The sequence below is a fragment of the Pieris rapae genome, chromosome 21 (genome assembly GCF_905147795.1).
Source record: "Pieris rapae chromosome 21, ilPieRapa1.1, whole genome shotgun sequence".
Taxonomy (NCBI): domain Eukaryota; kingdom Metazoa; phylum Arthropoda; class Insecta; order Lepidoptera; family Pieridae; genus Pieris; species Pieris rapae.
The window spans coordinates 3,486,306-3,506,086 of record NC_059529.1 but is presented as its reverse complement, the minus strand read 5'-3'; the positions used below and the strand labels follow the sequence as shown (position 1 = coordinate 3,506,086).

The window sequence follows — 19,781 nt, the reverse complement described above, 5'->3', positions numbered from 1 at the left end:
ACTAAATTGATTGAGAAAATAAATAGTTTACCTTAGGTAAAAATACCAATAGGACGGTAGTTGATGTAGAGAGTTGGGTTCTTATGAAACCCAGTAAGTACTTAATGTCTGGACCGGCTCGGGGTAAAATTAACAGGCTGAAAAAGTTATTTATTTATTATTATTTAGGTACAGATCTAATACAATATACACTTTGGGATTACATCGAAACAAACATCGATAAAAATGGAAATTCCAATAATACAAAATTCATTTGTTTTAAGTATAATGTTTAATTTTATTTAAAAAAAGCACTTACTGAAAAGCAATCATTAAAGAATTGACTGTGAAGATGTTGTAAATGGCTATAGAGATTAATCTAGCCTCGTTGTATAGACTTTCAGCGTGACGTACACGATAGCACACACGTACACCCCATAACAAGAACAGAATCTCACCTAAAAATAAATACTTTAAATGAATTATTGGTTTAGAGGAAGAATGAATAATTTTTCAAATAATATTTAATAGTAAATATTCAACATTGTCCAAAAATACATAAAATTATGATAACTAAATTTTAAGACTAGAAAAAATTATCGTGGCGATGCAAAGATTTTTAAAGTTATAAGTTTCTATTGATATTAGACATTGAGGTTCTTAATGAAGGTCGATTGCACTAGTGGAGATAGCATGGTCACGGTTCGAATACTTACCAATTGCTAAACTGTGATCCCACCAGTTATATGTACATTGTTTGAATTTAAGTCCTCTGTTGTCAGTAATCTGAAAATAATATTACATTATTAAAAACACGCAAAAAACGCAGTTTTCATTATTATTAACACGTTTAATTCTTAAATTTTACTATTATTTATGTTAAATTTCACATGTGCCGTTTCATGTGTTTTACAAACTTTGGACAATGGATTAACAATATTAAAGCGATATAATAAACGCGTTATAATCAGAAAAAATATTGAGTCAAAATTAGATTAAATTATCAATGTATGCAGGATTCTAATAACTGTGATTCTTAAAGGTTTCACTAGCGAAATCTAAGTCGATAGCTAATTGTAGTTTTAAAATTAAAAAGTATGTATAGAGTTACATGCCTCTGGAAAGGGCCCGAAAAAGATCAAGGAGCCCAAGGAGCCCGATTGACAAGCGGTAGTACCAAATCACCACAGTTGGCGTACTAGTTTTGAAGGCGAAGTCCCAGTTTGAGCAGCCTAGTGATTAGGTAAACCGTGTTGTTCTCTGTGTCGTGAATTTGAATTTAGGCAAGAACTTTTTTATTTTTTATTTTATACTTTTGGCGCTATGGAGAAAAATTTACGATGTGCGCGCACACCAACACCTGAATTCGACATCGTAAAGTTAGATCTAGGTGGCATGGAAATCGATAACTATGTTCAACTTGTAATAATAATAATAATAATTTATTCATTGCACGAATATGGTACAAAATGTCAAGGTGGTACAATTGTCAGTCGTTCGCATATTCTGCCACACACAGTGGCGCGCAAATTTATCTTAGTTTAGATTTTACATTATTAGTCAGATTCATATCAATTAAGTCAATTATCATACATAATTAAATTTATATAAATTACCATGTCTCACACAATATGTATATTCTAGTATTTTTATATTTAGAACAAGTGTTTCGTACCAGTACAATTAAACAGTGTGAATTAATAAATATTATTTTGGTGTTTTTAAATCAATTTCATATACGACGGTGATAGTATTTACTAATTATTTAAATAAAATCTTTTTGATTAATTTTTATATTTATCGTTAATCACTACTGCATTTCGCAGTGAACAAAAACATCTAAGCCAACTGAATTGCAATAAACCACTTGTTATACATACCACTTCGGCGTCGGGCGGCGCCGACAGAGTCCATGTGCCCAGGTAGACCAGCATAATCAGGAGTATAGGAGCCATCCATTGGAGGAGCTGCTTGTCTGTTAATTTTAGCTTATGCGCTGACTTTACGCGATACGTTAGAGAGACCCTGTAAAAGTCGACATATATATATCTATACTAGCGGATCCGACAGACGTTGTCCTGTCTACACGTCTTTAATTTCAAAATTTCAATTTTTAATAAGCCATTTTGATGAAAATTATTATTCAAATGTTATGACAATATCTAACGATCCAGCACATGGTCACACACGATATAACACAATGATAACAAAACTTTTTTTAAATTTCGGGACAGACTAAAATTAAAATTCGAATATTATTTAAAATTTGACACTGCGATGGTAGCGCCGTCTGTCGGATCCAATGTAAAACATTCCAAAATCAACAACAACTAATACATTGAAAATTAATTAAAAAAACATTGTCCAGCGGACAAAATTGTGAATCTAAACCATTCCCAGATCCCCTTGAACTTACACACAAAAAATTTCGTCTAAATCGGTCCAGTCGTTTAGGAGGAGTTCAGTCACATACACACGCACACAAGAAATATATATATATATCTATATATATAGCTATATATCTATATATATAGCTATATATCTATATATTTTCGATCCGTTTAAGTTATATCACTATAAGTATTGTGTGTTAAATTTATGAGCATATCGCAGTTAATAAAATAATGTCTTAATACAGTTACCTCCATGTTTTCATCAGTAGCGCGGTGTATGTGATACAAAATCCCATATGACGTGTCCACTTTGTCGCTATACACGAATACATATCAAGAACTGGAAAAATAGCGGCCATCTGAAAGCAAATGTAGTTTACTATCTTTGGATATCTAACGAATAATAAGACACTAAAATCTTTCTGAAATATATTACTTCTGTTTAAAGTTGATTATCTTGACTTAACATAGTAAAGTTTTAATGAACTTAATAAATTTTAACAAGCTATAAAACTTGTAGATATCAATTTACCAGTAAAACCATCAATTTCATATTTATTGTTTTTAAACCGCATTAATTAATTCAGTCCAAATTAAAAAACGATATGCTTATTGAGGTAAATTGGGCTAACTGTGAAATATTCAGTTATAAAAAATAATTGTGATTATTATATTATGTATCACTTATTAGGCTATTATATTAAATTTTCCCCAACCTCCATATACATTATAGCGCAACCGAGAAGAGTAATAGAGAGGAAGACGGGGCTGGCGACGCGAAACACTTTGACTCGTCTATGATGGCGCGTGTAGATGGTTAGTACAACTGTCATTACAGCACAGCTCACTGATATCACTAGGAGAGATATCCTGAAAGAAATAAAAACGTAGTCAATACATAAGTAAATACTGAATTTTAGAGGCAACTAACAATTTGCTTGCTTATACATTTTATTAGTTCTCAGACAAGCCTGCCGTTGGGTGATTATCCAACACAGAGTCGCCGTCTTTCTAATCCCTAACTAATCTAATTTCTATCTATTTACGAAAAAATGTGTTTCTTACAGTTTTGTAAATGGGTTGCGAGTGTAAATTTTTTTGATTAATTCGTTTCGTACATTTCAAAAAATGTTAAGAAAATAAAATGTAAGATCAAAGAATGTTCGGAACGCTTCAAAAATCAAAACTATTTATTTTAGTAAAAAGAAGTTCCTATTTTAAAATAAAAATCATAATCTAACACCACGTGATAAATTTAGGCAAATTAAACTTACCGAAACGGCCAATTATACGTAGCGAGACATGGCTCCGGTCCCCGACACGAGTCACATCCGGGTTGACATTTCAAACATTCGTACGGCTCATTCCAAATGTCTACGCCGTTCTCTTCAAATTCTTGATATGCAACTGAAAATTAGCACAGCAAATGATATTTATTGCATTTCAAAATGAGAATATATTATAGTAGTAACAAAATAGTTTAATTACTCCTTATAGTGAATCCATCCTATATGTACCTATAGACATATGTACTATTCATACTTTGCAGAGATCGTATTTATTTGCACAGTTGCACAGAATCGTGTTAAAAATTTAATTGTAACAACCAATTTTTGTAGCACAAATGTTTATTTAAATAAATTCAAATTTAAGTTATTTTGACTAATTAAACCGATTTAATATACATTTACTACTAATGAATAATAATTTTACAAAAATCCGCCTAATATTGGTGACTTAAATAAATGTAAACTAAGACACCGTATTTTGTGTATACAAGTAAAAGGGAGGATAAAGCTATTTTTCGGTCAGTAACGAAGGATGTATTGTAACTGTCAGACTTTACGTACATTGAACATAATTTCAGACCTTTCACCTTATGAAAATGAAAAAAAGCCAAAACTTACATATGCTGGAATATTTGTAATTATAAATCTTAGTAAATTTGTCATAATACAAGTAAACTTTAAACCACAGAAAATCTTTGGAGGGTTAAAACCACTAAATTAAAGAATATTTTTATGCCTTCATAGGTCAGTGCATAAATAAGCACAGTATAACCTGATTAATGATATTATAACCCTGAGTTCGATTCTACAGTAAATAATAATTTCAAGTTTAAAGGAAAATATGATCACATACCAACTTATATAAATCTACCAAATAACAATAAACATTACTTGTCCCATATTTTTGTACTTCTAAAATGTAATAATACCTTCAACGAGTGATCCGTTGAAGCCTTCCGGGTGGTGAATTGAGTAATATCCGGGTCTGCACTTACAGATGTATGAGCCCCGCGCCCAACCCGAAAAACGAGCGTTCAATTCGCGGTTCGGTTTATATTCACACTGGAAATATTAATAGTAAATTATTGCAAAAGATTTTTTTTTATAGAACAGGGGGCAAACGGGCAGGAGGCTCACCTAATGTTAAGTGATAGCCCATGGACACTCGATGCTAGAGGGCTCGTGAGTGCATTGCCGGCCTTTTAAGAATTTGTATGCTCTTTTCTTGAAGGACCCTAAGTCGAATTGTTTCGGAAATATTTCAGTAATATGCGTGTAATTCTTAAAGGTGCAGAATTCAAATCCCGGCTGTCCACCAATTTTCTATGTTCATATTTCACAGATGATCGTCGCTTGTGTGTGCAGAAATACGATAAAATACACATGGTTCCTACAATGTAGCATCAATACTGCTGTTTGCTTATTAGCTTCTTATACAAACTTAATTTCAAACTCAGTTTGTCATATGTAATAAATATGCTTGAAAACTTTGTGAAGACGCTACAATGTAATTTATAACATCATTGACTGATTATAATAATCTTTCTACTTAACGTTATTATGTCTGTTATCTTCTTCTTACGTTTAGTTTTACTTCTGTTTCCTTGCCTGTTAGGTAAAAAAAAAAACAAAATTTGCAACGTCATATAATACTGTATTTTTTAGACATGTCTGTTCTTATAAGTAGATAAATAAAAATAAATAAACAATACTCACATAAGTAGTTTCATTAGGGCACTTATGCGTGCCGTGGAATGAATATATTTGGTTGTCGTCATATTCGTCCGCCTCGCACTGATTCACTTCCAAACTGGATATGTCTATGTCTAACGACACCACCCCTTTAAGTCTGGAATATTTATATACTATCTATTATATATATATTATATTTTGCAAAAGTATAATACTAAATTATTATTATTACTATAACATAAACTAAAATATAAGAACTAAAATATATATTAAAGGGAGTACCTTTACGTCCGAACCCAATAATTAAACCACAATCTAAGATGGAAAACAACCTGAGATCAGACCATGACAGTCGATCGATCTCCTATCTGCATCCTAATAACCAAACCCTACGAAGGCAATCCATTTTTGGCGACGGATAGAATGCAATCTCTTCGCTCTTTATACTAATTTTTTATAATCAATATAAACCAAATAAAGTAAATAAAACCGTACAAATAATATTAAAATATACATGTCTATGTTTAAAACATATCAAATAGCTTTTTGTTGAACTGTCATTTTCATACAAAGGTCAATTCACATACACCGATCCGACCTACCATGGATATCTTATATCGACAGATGGCTATTACAATCCGTATATTGGTTATTGGCACAATTGTATCAATATTAGGATTAAGACGTCTATCTCAGATGGTCAAAAATGGATTCACCGTCTGACCTCAGACGGTACGGACGGACGAAAATTCTTTTAATTTTATGTATATTTATTTTTTGAAGTTCATAAGTGAACATTGTGAACTAAATAAATGATTTTGACTTCGAATCATTAAATAAAAGCTTAAATAATATCTTCTTCGTTATGGTTGATACGGATCTGAGATTCAGATAGCACTAAGTGAAATGTTTTAAAGCATTTTTCGATAAAATTCGTTAATTCAGCCATACTTCAAGATTATCAGCGTTATTACTTAATCGATCTATCTCTTAATCTTATCTGTGGGCCCATAACGAATTTCCGTATACTGGAATTTTTATTTAAAGTAAGATTTGTCTCCATCTAGGTATTTCAAACGTAAGCTACTGTTATTCTTTCTTACTTATTCTCTATGCCCTTGACTTGCGAACTGGTAGTAAATGTAAATTTACAATTAATTCGTTTTTTTGACGTTCATAAGTGTACTTACGAGTATTTACCTATGTATATATATATGTATAAAGATATTTTGATTGATTGATTAATTATTGTTGTAATATTTTTCCGTATTTATTTAGTCAGCCCGTAGTTTAAATCTCCGGCTCTGCACCAGTAGAATTTCTGTCTATGTGTGTATTAAACAATGGTTCGCGAGGTACAGGAAAACGTCCAGGAAACCGGCATTTCCGGGACTCAAAAAGTCGACGGTTTGTGTTAGTCACAGCAGGTTCACGGAAGAGATGAAGAAATCTTAGGCTTAATAAGATTATTTGCAATTTCATATTTGGTATAATATACCAAATATGAAATTGTAAAGCAACATAGAAATTAATTAATATATATTATATATTAATTAATTTCTATGTTGCTTGTTAGAGTGGCTCAGGCTTGAATTTGCCTTCTAACGTCAAATTTCAAAGGAGCTGGCATGCCCCTCTTTGTAAATCTGAATTCCAAAACTTATTAGGTCACCTCAATTACAGACCGCGCGGGGCCGGCTAGAGAACTTTATTTTTTAAAGAAAAACACTTTTTACGGATTATAGTTATGTATTATTGTATTTAAACTTATAATTATTTGGACATATTTGGACAGCGTGCGTAAAGCACGCGAAACGTCGGTTTAAATTTAAAAATATGTCCAAATAATTATAAGTTTAAATACAATAATACATAACTATAATCCGTAAAAAAGTGTTTTTCTTTAAATGTGTAAACGTTATGTTAATAAAAGACAATACTATGAACTTTATTTTGTTTTATTCTTAATAAAACGTATTTCAACAGTACATTTTTGAATAAATAATTATAAGAATCATAACCTAATCTGCTTAATGCGTTGTATTTTCCAAGTGAAAAATCAAAATTTACAAAACGGCAATAGAATAACGCAAGCACGATGTAGAAGGCGAATCACTTGCGGAAACACGTGCCGTAATCTACAGACAATTACCCATAGAGAATAATACTGAATTACTATTATATTACGAACAATACTACTATAAAACGAATTAAAATACAGTATTCATATTTTATATCTTTTTAAAAATTATTTAGTGCAAATACAGGCAGCTGTGACTACGTCTATTACTCACCCACGTATTGTAGAAACAGGCACTGTATATGACAGCAGCCAACGTTTTGCAGAACAGCTGTAGTATGGGTAAGTCCACCACCCCTCCATTGTAGCACCAGGGGAGGACGGCATGAATTTCGGTGATCGAAGAGAGTCACTTTCATGAGCTGACACATACCTATGATAATAAATATTGCCACAATACGTAGGTACGTACGTACTAATATTATAGAGAGGAAAGATTTATATCTAAGTTGTGTAAATAAAAATTATGTAAATGTTTCTAACAAATTGGCTCATTAAAGTATTTTTTTTAATTTGTTCACTATTTGAATGCTACATTAACACAGATTAAACTATATTAAGATTTTTTGCCTATGCCAAAAAATAAGATACCCTACTAAAACTATAATAATAATTTCTCTCAATAATAAAGAACATTTATTTATTTATTTATTAATTACAGACATGGCTAAACTCACAATAAAATAGACTATAATATATACAATACAAAATAAATTAAAATAACATAAAACACAGTTTATTCTAACCCCTAATACTCTCCAAGTATACCCTCAAATCAGAGTACACTGCCGCCATACGCTCACCAAATAGGTCACTCTCCGGTGAAGAGTCGAGAAACCCATTTAGCATCGAGAGTAGTCGAGGAATGGGAGCTTGTTGACGCTGGACAGTGCGAGCCGAACGCACAGCAAAGAGGTTATGCCTCCGGCAGCGGTAATAATTGTCCGGAACGTACAGTCTGATGATTTCCCCCATCAAGTATGCGCTTTCCGTTTCGTTTTTAATAACGTTTAGACCAAACCTTACCACAGCCAAATCCCTACGAAGCTCTAACGAATTGTACCCCAATACCCCCTTTGGTTTATTTTTTTCTATTGTATTGTCTTTAATCAGGAACTTAGTAGTTAGTACATAATTATATACAATATGTTCCTTTTTAAAAAAACGTCCACCCGAGCTAAGCCGGCTCGTGCCGCTAGTATTTTATTTAAGATAACACTGCCCGGATGGTGATTTTTATTTCTGTTTGAAAACGCTTTGTGTATATGCGAAGGTCATAGTGACAGCAACTATTAATCTGAGCATTCTTGAAAATGTGTGATACACGTAATTAAAAGACTAACCTTTCCTATTCATAAGTCTAATTGCAGCGTATTATTTAAAGTACTTATATATCTATATCATCAAAGCATCAACTATTTGGCAGAAAGGGAAATAGTACTTTAGTTATAATATATATTGTATAATTATAGTATCAGTGTACCATGAATTCTCACTATAGTGTATTTATGTTCTATATAAATACGTACACATTATGTTCTCTGTGGATAATAAGCAAAAGTAAGAGATATACCTACCAAGGAAAGTCTGAATCAGGTGGCTTCTCCAGTGATGGTGTTACTCCAGCGACAGGTTCAGCTCCATACTTTTCCCAGGCGATGGAATTGTTAACCACACCATCGGGTCGTAATGCTATTGCTCGAGCACCAACTACTCTTTCTGATGCACTTGAACCAACCACTAGCCCTCTTGAGACCGCTGTAAGAACATCTGGAGAAAAAGTTTGGTTTGGTACATTAATTGAGTAGCGAGCCTCTTGTACTAAATAGTAAACTCATCAATAACATTCATAAGTTTATACAACTCTTCTAATTACTTCGTGCTGTAAGGAACGCGTAACATTGATACATTATTATAATTTGAGAATAATAAATAATTGTCATAAAGATTTTTTATATACCGACATTTATTGGTCATAAAAGGGTATCTAAATAAACGTAGGATAAAGTATATTATAAAAAATATATGGTACAAAACAACTTATATCAGACGATTAAATAAAATAAAAAAAAGGTTAGCATTGAATGGGATTGAAAATGATTTCATAATTTTTTCCAACGTTATAACGTACGTTTAACGGTGAAACTTTTATTAGGTATACCTGATTAAGTGAAGTCGAAGTAAGAAGCAGACATAGGAAGAAATTGGCTGTGCCAAAAATGAATTTAGAACTGTTTTGCAGAAACACCTTTTGTATGGCAATTAAAGTTTACCATAAATTACCAAAAGAATTAAAAGCTCTTCCGACTGGAGTCTTTAAAAATCTACTATTTAATAAATTATTATTTGCGTGAGACATTGTAATTGATACAAATTTAATAAAGTATGATATATACATAATATAAGATTTGGCTTTGACTAATAATGTAAATTAATATAAATTTGGCCTCCAGTGTGTGGCAGAATATGCGAACTATTTACGATTGTACCACCTTAACATTTAGTACCATATTCTTGCAATAAATAAAATAATAATATTATTATTAAATAAAATTTTAGTTTTTTTAAATATTTAAAATAGTTATGTCCGTATGAAATTACTAACTATGTATACTAGATCCGCGATACAATGTTTAAAAAAAATTACCGGGAAAAGATTTCGTGCTACGACTGAAATAAAGTGGATGGATTTTGGATAATAAATATTGTACGTACCTAATTTTATTTTGTAAAATTTCCATACATCATATTAAAATAAACAAGTAAGTAAAACATGAATCGCGCACTGAAAAGATCACTAAGCCAAGTTCCACCCTCTTTCCCGAGGTCAAATGGAAACTGATCTTTGCGGGATAATTGCAACAATTTCTCAGTAATTTCTCCCATTTAAAAGCAAAACAAAAGACATTCATTAAAACAATTCGTTGTTTTAGAAAATAATTGTTAAGATTATTTTGAAATAATGTAAATTTGAGATGTATTACTATGTTTATCTTAATTTTAACGGATATAAATGCGATCTTTTTACATTATTTTCACTTAACGGTCCAATCCCTTCATAGAAGTCGTATATTGCCCATGACTGCTGTAAGTACTCCTGGGTTGAGTTGTATAAATAAAGAGATATATTCACGTTTGAAAGATATGGAAATTTTATGGTTTTAAAGTTGTGATTAATTTGCATTATCTTTAAATGGCAGATACACTGTCATATAGACAGGTTTTTTATTTTCCAAATGATGCTATCACATAATGATAAACACAATGAACCAAAGTATGTAATTCTCATATTTAAAACCGAACGTCGCCTGAAAATTGCTGTAAGCGGAAGTTCAATAAACAGGAAATGAAAATGAGCTTCCGCTCTGTATCTTTGAAGGCACGTACGAAGTACATCGGAGGCTGTGCACGTAGAAACACATTTGCTTACGTATCGGCATAAGAAATATGTAGGGAATTTTCCTATGAACAATATACTTTGAATTGTTCTACCTTTATTTGAGCCAGTTCCAAATAGAATAAATAATCATACGTAAACATAATTATAAATGGAATTACGAAATTTCTATATATACATAATTACACCTCTACATCTCCTTTAATGTAATTTATTGCATGCCTTTATAGATTTTTATCTGTAGCATTGCTATCATCTTTGAGTTCGAAGAAACGCTCAGTGATAGAATTTACAAACAAATTGATAAATTTATCAAATATATCGTGTCAAAAAGTAACCTGTTTTTGCTGATTACATAAAGCTATTTGTGATTATAAGTGTAGTGTTATGTTCATAAATATATGTACTTGGACAATCATTATGAGTTTTGAAAAAAAAACTACTATCCTCACCAATCGACTTAAATAAAAGTACTTTCATTTCAGAAGTTATCTTTCTATCTTATTCATCGTCAGCTATTATGCAAAAATCATATAAAACATAAAAATTCAAAACAAAAAGTTTCAGTCACATATTTCAGTTATATTTTCATTTAAATGTTTCTGTATAGCTGTCTTAAAATACATTTTGAGAGTAATGGAAATGTGGTATAAAAAATGCAAAGTATTTAATTAATTCATTTATTTTTTTATTTATTTATCACTACATTTTTCTATCTTAACAGCAATTACTAATACGATAGAATTCCAAAATCCCACACCAACTATTCTAGATAAAAACATTAAAAAATTAAACTTATATTCCTAAATCTATCTGTCTCAATAGTCCTATAATTAATAAATTCAAAATTTTACCAGCGGTATCCATTCCAAGTTGTTGCAAGATATTCGCAGCGAGATCGGCACGAGCTCTCGTAGCGTCCCACCTCGTAGCGTGTAACGGCGCTCGCAGTCGTCCGTAGTGGTGTGTCACACATAGAGCGCCCGTAGCACCCGTCGCTACAGCATGGACGAGGCGTAGCGATGATTCTAATTCCTCCTATGTAAAATATATTAATGAAGTGCAACTTTTAGCTACATGGGGGAATTCTTTTACCGATGACACGCAATAATAATATAATTAGCGATACCAAAATGTACATCGTTTTTGTCGAAGAAAAGGGATAGAGAATATTATTATTAACTTTACGAAAAAAAAATCGTAGGAGACTATATGAAATATTTGTATTTTATGCAAAATAATTGATTAAAATCTCAAATGTCAAATGTTAACAAATTAAAATACCACGTGTATTTATTATTGAAGATGTGAATTTTATTTAATTTAAAAAAAATGAAATTTATAATTTGTATTCATTTTCGACACAGAAGTTTCACTTCTGACATGTGTACTTTGTACGCACTTTTTTATGTTATTTGTATAAAGAACAAGAAGTTTTCACAAAAAATTAACTTAATGTGTTATTTGTCAAGCTAGTGCACATACACATACACATGTACCTAATGCATAATATATCTTAAAAGTCGTGGACTAAACATGTGTTAGATTCACGTTGCTTTGTCATCAATTTAAGTCTCACAGTCTAGACTGCAAACACTTACGGCCGTAGTAAATTCAATAATACATCGTAACGAAGTCTTCACAGGTGGTAATATATAAATGTTCTCGCCGTGATAGCATAATGTAATTTTCGGGATAAAGGAATTCAAAATGGATACCTCCTTAAACAAATTATAATAATGAGATTTTAAACGCTTAGAGAAACGCGAGTGTTTAGTATAAAACGTTTATATTGTATGCATTAAATTATAAAGTATGTTTCAGTTTTAAATTTATAGCCATGATTACGGTATTTTGTTTTCATTCTATCACCAATCAATCTCACTGGCGCTTCCATAAGTTAAGTTACAATTAATGCCAATAGACGCGGTCTATTGGTCCCTTGTTCAAGCTAAGTTCCGTTCTAAGTGAGGAAATTAGTACTTGCACGAAAAGCTTGATATTCTTACACCTGTTTACAGTCAAGTCTTGTCGTATATCCCATCGTCCTATAGAGTCATAGACACTCATATCTTTGCGCATACTACAATGTACTTAATGCACAAGGTCAATCTCTATAGAGATCAGTCGCCGTAGCCTAATCGGCTTGAAGAACATTATATTTACGTTGTATGTAGACTGTAGCTGACGCATTTAGAATTTTTAGAAACTGAAGTTAATTGACAGATGTATAAAAAATCACCCCAGAGACTCATATGTAATGAAATATCATTTATCTGTTTTGCACCTAAATTAACTTGCAAATTGATATAATATTACGTAGATGAATTATTGGCTAATTATTATTGACGTCAGTTAATTGAAGCAATAGGAGAAGCACATTGCACAATGTTGCTGACAGTGGCATATCTCTAATGCAGTTCTAATTGATTAGGTTTCTGATTGAACTGTAATATCTACGATATTGAAGGAGGAATTTCATAACGGATAAATGGATAATGTTAAATGATAACACGTTATACGATGTCGTATCTGCTTCTTATATTTCTAATCTGCCTATACCAAAATCCATGTTATATAACCAAGTCCTCCTTGTAATTAATAAGGCTTACATGCTATGTACAATTCGTTACATTAATACTTATACATATTTAAATGGAAGAGAATGTGCTCATAACACTAGGATAAAGTGCACTGATTCACTCTATTGAAAACTTTATTGTATTTTTGTATTCTCTGCCTGTTTCGCACTAAGATAATTTATTTAAGGAAATACTTATAAATAACATTGGTGGACAGACCTAAAATCTAAGTAGGTACAGAAAATTAAAAAAAAAACACCTCTCGTGATGTATGGAGGCCCCCTTAATAATAATAATACATATTTAACTCTGGTTTAAAGAATAACGGTTCACCACAATCTAGCAGTTCGTTATGTCACGCCCGGAAGGCAGTAATGGCCGAAATGCATATACACTTACGTAAAGATAAAATATAGTATGAAAGTCTAAAATAAGGGAACATTTTACATATGATACGAGTAAATTTAAATAAAGAATGTAACCGGCTTCACCCAATCAACAATACATGTCTTATCATGTTATTTCTCAAAAACTACTGGGACTTTTGATGACATAACTGTTCTCACAGTAAGAATGTATGTACGCTTTACGATTTTAATTGAAAAGGACCATCTGGATATGACTTTTAGTTTCAAAGAATTTCGTGGACATACATACACTCTTTAAACTTCCAACAACATCGGATATATTTGTACAAATTGCTGCTTCTTTGAAATATGACACAACAAAAAACCAAAGGCTACTGAAACAATAGTTTTATCGGTCTTAATGTAAAAGCTAGTTTACTGGGTTAAAATACATTGACTTATATATTAAACAATGAAAAAGCAGTAAAAGTAATATTTTTTAATTTATTTATTTATATATACATTCTAAAGCAAATTTAACACACTTACATATACACATTAATTACATAAGAACATAAGCAATATATCAAAGACAAAACTAAAGAAACGACCACAAAATAAACAAAAATAAATTATTAATAAAAACTAATAGTACAAATAATAACTAAAACTAAAAAATAACAGTAATAAACAAAAAAAAATTCAAACTTAAATCACATTAAGATTTAAGAGCCTGCAAAACAAAGTTACGGAATGTTGGTAGACTGTTGTAAAACACATCAATATTTCATCAATGTTTGCAATAAGTAAGTAAGAGCGAGATTACCTATTCACTGGACCATTAAAACTAGCAGATAAGCGAGCCCTAGTATAGTAGACTTTTAGTTTGAGTAACTCTAGGTTTACAAAGAAAGGAAAATTTTGTAAGAAGATTAGTGTGGATATTAAAGTGACATAAAAATCAAAACTGTTAGTAATTTATTTTGAATGTTAAATTTTACACTGTCTCGAATTTACTTTCTAAAGCTTTGAATATGTGATTTACTTAGTTTACTGGAACACAGAGGAAATTTTAATGTTCTATTTCAAAATACATTTTGTCGGAATTGGTGGAATATCGACATTCCGTCGGAATGCCAAACTATCATTCATAGATGGAAAATCCGTAAATACAGGTTCACAATGCGAAGCCAACTGTATTTCGGTAAATTTAGAAATAAATATTGTAAAGATTTTCCATACTTACTGATACATTATGAAAGTTATTGTGTATTATACGATTTATTTATCTGGAAATATTGGAAGGAATTGTAAGCGCCCACGTAGAATTTTTGTATCTTTTCAAAAAGACGAACAATTGTATAGAAACCTGCCATTTCTAAAGAGTATCTCATATGGAAATTTGTGACTACTTCATATCATGCGTAGGTTTGACTATCTATATTTAAATATATTTATATCATTGATCATAATTTTTACAATATTTCGCAAGGCTAAAGGCACTTTCTGCCACGCACCATCTCTTGTGGAACAAGCTGCAAGAGGTATTTCCAAAAAAAACGAGTTACGCCCGAACCCAATAACCCAAGATTGAAAATAATCTGAGATCAGACAGTGAGAGTCGATCGATCTCCTATCTGCATCCCAATAATCAGACCCTACGAAGACAATCCATTTTTGATGACGGATAGAACGCAATCTCTTCGCTCTTTGTCATTCCATTTTACCAAGTTTACACTCATATTTGATAATTAATATAAATCAAATAAAGTAAATAAAATCAAATACAAATAAAATTACAATATACAGGTCTATGTTTAAAACATATCTAATAGCTTTTTAATTATTTTAAAAACTGGTTTAAGTTAAAATCTTAAGATAGGACATTCAACTGTCATTTTCATACAAAGGTCTATCCAGATACACTGATCCGACCTACCATGGATAGCTTGTATCGACAGATGGCTATTACAATCCGTCGATTTGTTATTGGCACACTTTTATCAATATTTGGATTAACACGTCTATTTCTGATGGCCAAAAATGGATTGAGATAGGTTATTGGGTTTGGGGTTTAGGGGCCTTCAAGAAAAGATTCAAGAAAAGATTTGTACCATTCCCTGAAAGATTTGCAACATACCCACTAGCCTCCAGCGTTGCAGGTGTGTATGGATGGCATAATAACGTGCTCGCTTGCTTCCTATCCCATAAAAAACCCATAGAAATTGACATGATTTTTATAAGAAAGCAAATTACTTTAACATTTATCGTATCTTAAGAATTAGATGGAAAGTATAAATCGTAGCCTTAGTAGTCAATGTTTGATATTTTTTTCTTGCTGTTAGCGAACTAACTGAGTCAGCATAAAGTTTTTCCTTTGCAAAACAACGAGGTTACATGAATATTGACCTCAAAACTCTTTATAAACCCTAGGTTCGTTAATCTCTTTGAAAGAACTTCCCAACAGCTCGCGTCTTACGGAAAAAGTATGAAAAATGAAAAAAGCTTATCCAAGTTCGTCAAGCGAACCATTGAAGACTTTCTCTTATCGAATAATCAAAAGATTTATTGCAATTTGTTCTGAATTAAAGGATGAATATGCATTTTTATTTTTATTTTTTTGTGAAACGTTGGCAAAGGAACTTAATTTAAACCCCTTGAAGCCTGAAGCGTTGAAATAAATGGAATCCGGTTTATTCTATTACGGCGGTTTTGCGGTCGACTAAGAATCTGTTAACTCACTATTATAGCTCCTGAGGGAATGGCATAATGATGAAACGGGATTTTTGAGCGGGCTGTGTTAAACAACAGATATAAACATTTTAGACGCAAACTTAACGTTTATACACTTTTTGTGACAGATTCTATATTTTACTCCGTAATAGTGTGTGATGCTGCTATTATATATAATATTTAAATTCTAAAATTGTGATGTGAAAGTCGACATATTTTTCCTTTTCTAGGTATTTGAAATGACTTACTACTTACTTTTTATTACTATTAATATTTAAAAAATGTATTGAATAAAATGCTCTAAAAATATTTCATAGAACAACCGTTGTATTCTATTAATAGTTTTGCATATTCTACAAATCTTTCATTATTAATATCTTCTTTACCTTGTATGCTGTGGCGTTGTATGCGTGCGCTGGCAGCGACAATAGAGCTATGGGCAGCAGAAGGGCACTGCTCACGCGCCCTGGCCCTCTCATCTCCTCGTAACATTCGCAACGCTGGAACAATGTAATTTAATTGTAATAAAAATTGCTATTATAGTCGCTTCTGTCATGAATGCCAGTTACGATATTTTTAGCTTAGTCGGTTATAAACCCGTTTTCGGTAGGACGATGTGCTGCCAGTTCTTTTTAAATTTTTTGACTACACTAAAACCACCAGTTCTTGGAGAAACCGCTCCCAGGGTCCTATTTGATATTACTGTTTAGGTACACCGTTAAAGTGTTTTTAATGTTAGACTTGGCTTTCATTTTCTTCAACACGAATTAATATCGTATTTTTAATAGATGATTTCATCGATTCTACCACTGGTTACTTTATATACTGTGGAAAATATCATCTGATAACCAACACTTAAAACGAAATATTGATATTTGATGCCTTGTGTTCAGACAGACGGACATGCTAATTTATCTATAAAGAAAAAAGGACATACTAAGCCTGTTTTTCATACGAATATTATTCGAAATATAAACTTACTTATATATTTCGAATATTTACTATTTAAGACCCCTTCATCACCCAATACAAGGCAAATCCAATTATTCGAAATTCCTCGTTCTAAGACCAACTATTTACGAAACTCGGTTATGTATCGCATACCTACAGATTACAACATAAATTACCAGCAAATCGATATATGTAATGTGACTAAAAAATTCTTAAAAAATATTTTTAAAAATTCAGGTAACTTTTACCAATAATGGCTTTGTTTGTTGTTTCATGTTGAATATATGTTTTGATTTACCGATCTCGAATCTTACTACTGTGCTTTGTAAAACTGTGCTTTATGTCTCTGTTTATATGTGTATTCCGTTTTGGCTTTTGTGTGTAATGTAATTGTTTGGTAATTGTTTAATGTATTAGCTGTAGGAATACGTAAATAAATAAAATAAAATAAATAAATAAATTATTAGAAAATTAAATTATGTAAGTGTGTTTATTTTGTCTTTACTAATATTACAAATCTGTCCTATTTGTATCTGTAACGAGTAAACTCAAAAACAACTGTACCCATTTCAACATTCTTTCACTGTTACAATTAAGAAGACAATATAACAAATGAGTGCTTTATTAATTATCTTAAGAAATAAATGTCCATGAAACGTGACCTTTAAAAATGTCGCATTTCATAAGAATATAAAATTCGTGCGATTTTTCATCACAAACAGTATTACAAATAAAAAAGTGCGTAAGTATAAAGTACACATGTCAGAAGTGAACCTTATTTTTAAATTATTAGGTATTACTAAAGTAAAAGCCCCAATAAATGATCATGTACCAGTATATGACCACTCCATGTATTTGTATGTCTATATTCACACTCTTTACTGCGTTTACTTCCCGACGGTATATGACAGAATTGTCATATAAAGTTCTAATACGTAACTACTAAACGAATACATCAACCAATACCGTGTATTTTTTTTTCGATTCCCTTTCTCTCTCAATCTTTCTCACTATACCTAACTCCCACCTCTCGCTCCATGGCACTATGCGTGGTGCGACGTTCATTCTATTCACTCTCTCTTTTGATCTCTCTCTCACTTGCTAGCCTGCTGCTCTCGCTCCAGGGCTATTTGCTACAGGCTATATTAGCCCTTTCTCAATTAGCCTCAATCGCTCTCTCCCTTTTTTTCGACATAAACGCTGCACATCTTTGTGACGCTAAAATTAGTATTATTCCGTTTCATCCGTAACATTGTACCCTTATGCGCCTAAAGAAGTTTCACTTCAATACTAGTAAAGTAAATTCATATCTGCAAACACTTGTATCGATTCACTAAAAACTTTAATCTAAAGATGCCTTCGAAATTCCGATATTTGTACGTGCCAAGTTTCTTCGCAACTTTAATATACGAAGACAGTGATTCAAAAATATCGATGTTTCACAGTATTCACTCAACTGTGATCAAATAATTTTACGTACATTCTTGCCTTAATTACCGTGAAATTTAAATTAGGAATTATGAAACTGTACTTTCATAGATTTACATAGACTAGATAGATTTAGATTAAGATACATAGAACTAAAAAATAGAAATTTAAATTAGGAATTATGAAACCGCACTTTCATAGATTGACATAGATTAGATAGATTTAGATTAAGATACATAGAACTAAAAATATAGCTTGTTATCCTTACAATTGATATTCAGAGAAGCGGACATAATTTACTTTAGACTCAAGTTACAAAGTACTTTACGTTATCTACTGTTACATTCATTGAAGACGTTGAAATTCCTTTTGAAAACTGTTTTTGTAGTTTTTAAATTTAAATGGTCGCCCATGATGTGTATAGCTTGTAATAATAAGGACCGTTAATAACAATATTAAAGGTCATGAAATGTCATTAGATTCGTATAATGTTGTCATTTTTTATAGAATAGGGGGCAAACGGGCAGGAGGCTCACCTGATGTTAAGTGATACCGCCGCCCATGGACACTCTCAATGCCAAATGTCCTAAAATGTCATTATACGCATCTAATGACATTTCATGACATTCGTGGTTCACGGTATTCTCTAATGCGTATCTCAATACAAGGTGTAGATGACGGAAAGTGATATATCAAATCTGGCTATAAAAGTGGCCATGTTATACTAATTATTAAAAATAGCGGCAGGCTGTTTTAATCGTTGCCATGCTAGAAGGGGCTCACCGAAATTGCCTTTTTTTTCGTGGGGAAATACGTTATGCATACCCTTTCGTGGCACGGTTGCCTGATGGTGAAGGGTTATGTGGGGCTCGCTGCTGTGCATACCCACTTTGACCCCACGGCGCCACCA

General features: G+C 31.8%; 1 protein-coding gene across 1 annotated transcript in view; it reads right to left on the bottom strand.

Moving 5' to 3' along the window:
* The window catches only part of LOC111002310 (probable G-protein coupled receptor CG31760), a 40,507-nt gene that overhangs the window by 1,619 nt on the left and 19,107 nt on the right, over nucleotides 1-19,781 (bottom strand). The window contains exons 2-14 of the mRNA XM_045632934.1: nucleotides 16,879-16,992; nucleotides 11,685-11,868; nucleotides 9,011-9,203; nucleotides 7,648-7,806; nucleotides 5,378-5,510; nucleotides 4,591-4,723; nucleotides 3,647-3,779; nucleotides 3,089-3,242; nucleotides 2,622-2,731; nucleotides 1,860-2,004; nucleotides 696-765; nucleotides 299-437; nucleotides 32-137 (exon numbers count right to left, since the gene is read on the bottom strand). Coding sequence (XP_045488890.1) covers nucleotides 32-137; nucleotides 299-437; nucleotides 696-765; nucleotides 1,860-2,004; nucleotides 2,622-2,731; nucleotides 3,089-3,242; nucleotides 3,647-3,779; nucleotides 4,591-4,723; nucleotides 5,378-5,510; nucleotides 7,648-7,806; nucleotides 9,011-9,203; nucleotides 11,685-11,868; nucleotides 16,879-16,971 — 1,752 coding nt within the window. The 5' untranslated portion in view covers nucleotides 16,972-16,992. The remainder of the gene's footprint in view (nucleotides 1-31; nucleotides 138-298; nucleotides 438-695; nucleotides 766-1,859; nucleotides 2,005-2,621; nucleotides 2,732-3,088; nucleotides 3,243-3,646; nucleotides 3,780-4,590; nucleotides 4,724-5,377; nucleotides 5,511-7,647; nucleotides 7,807-9,010; nucleotides 9,204-11,684; nucleotides 11,869-16,878; nucleotides 16,993-19,781) is intronic.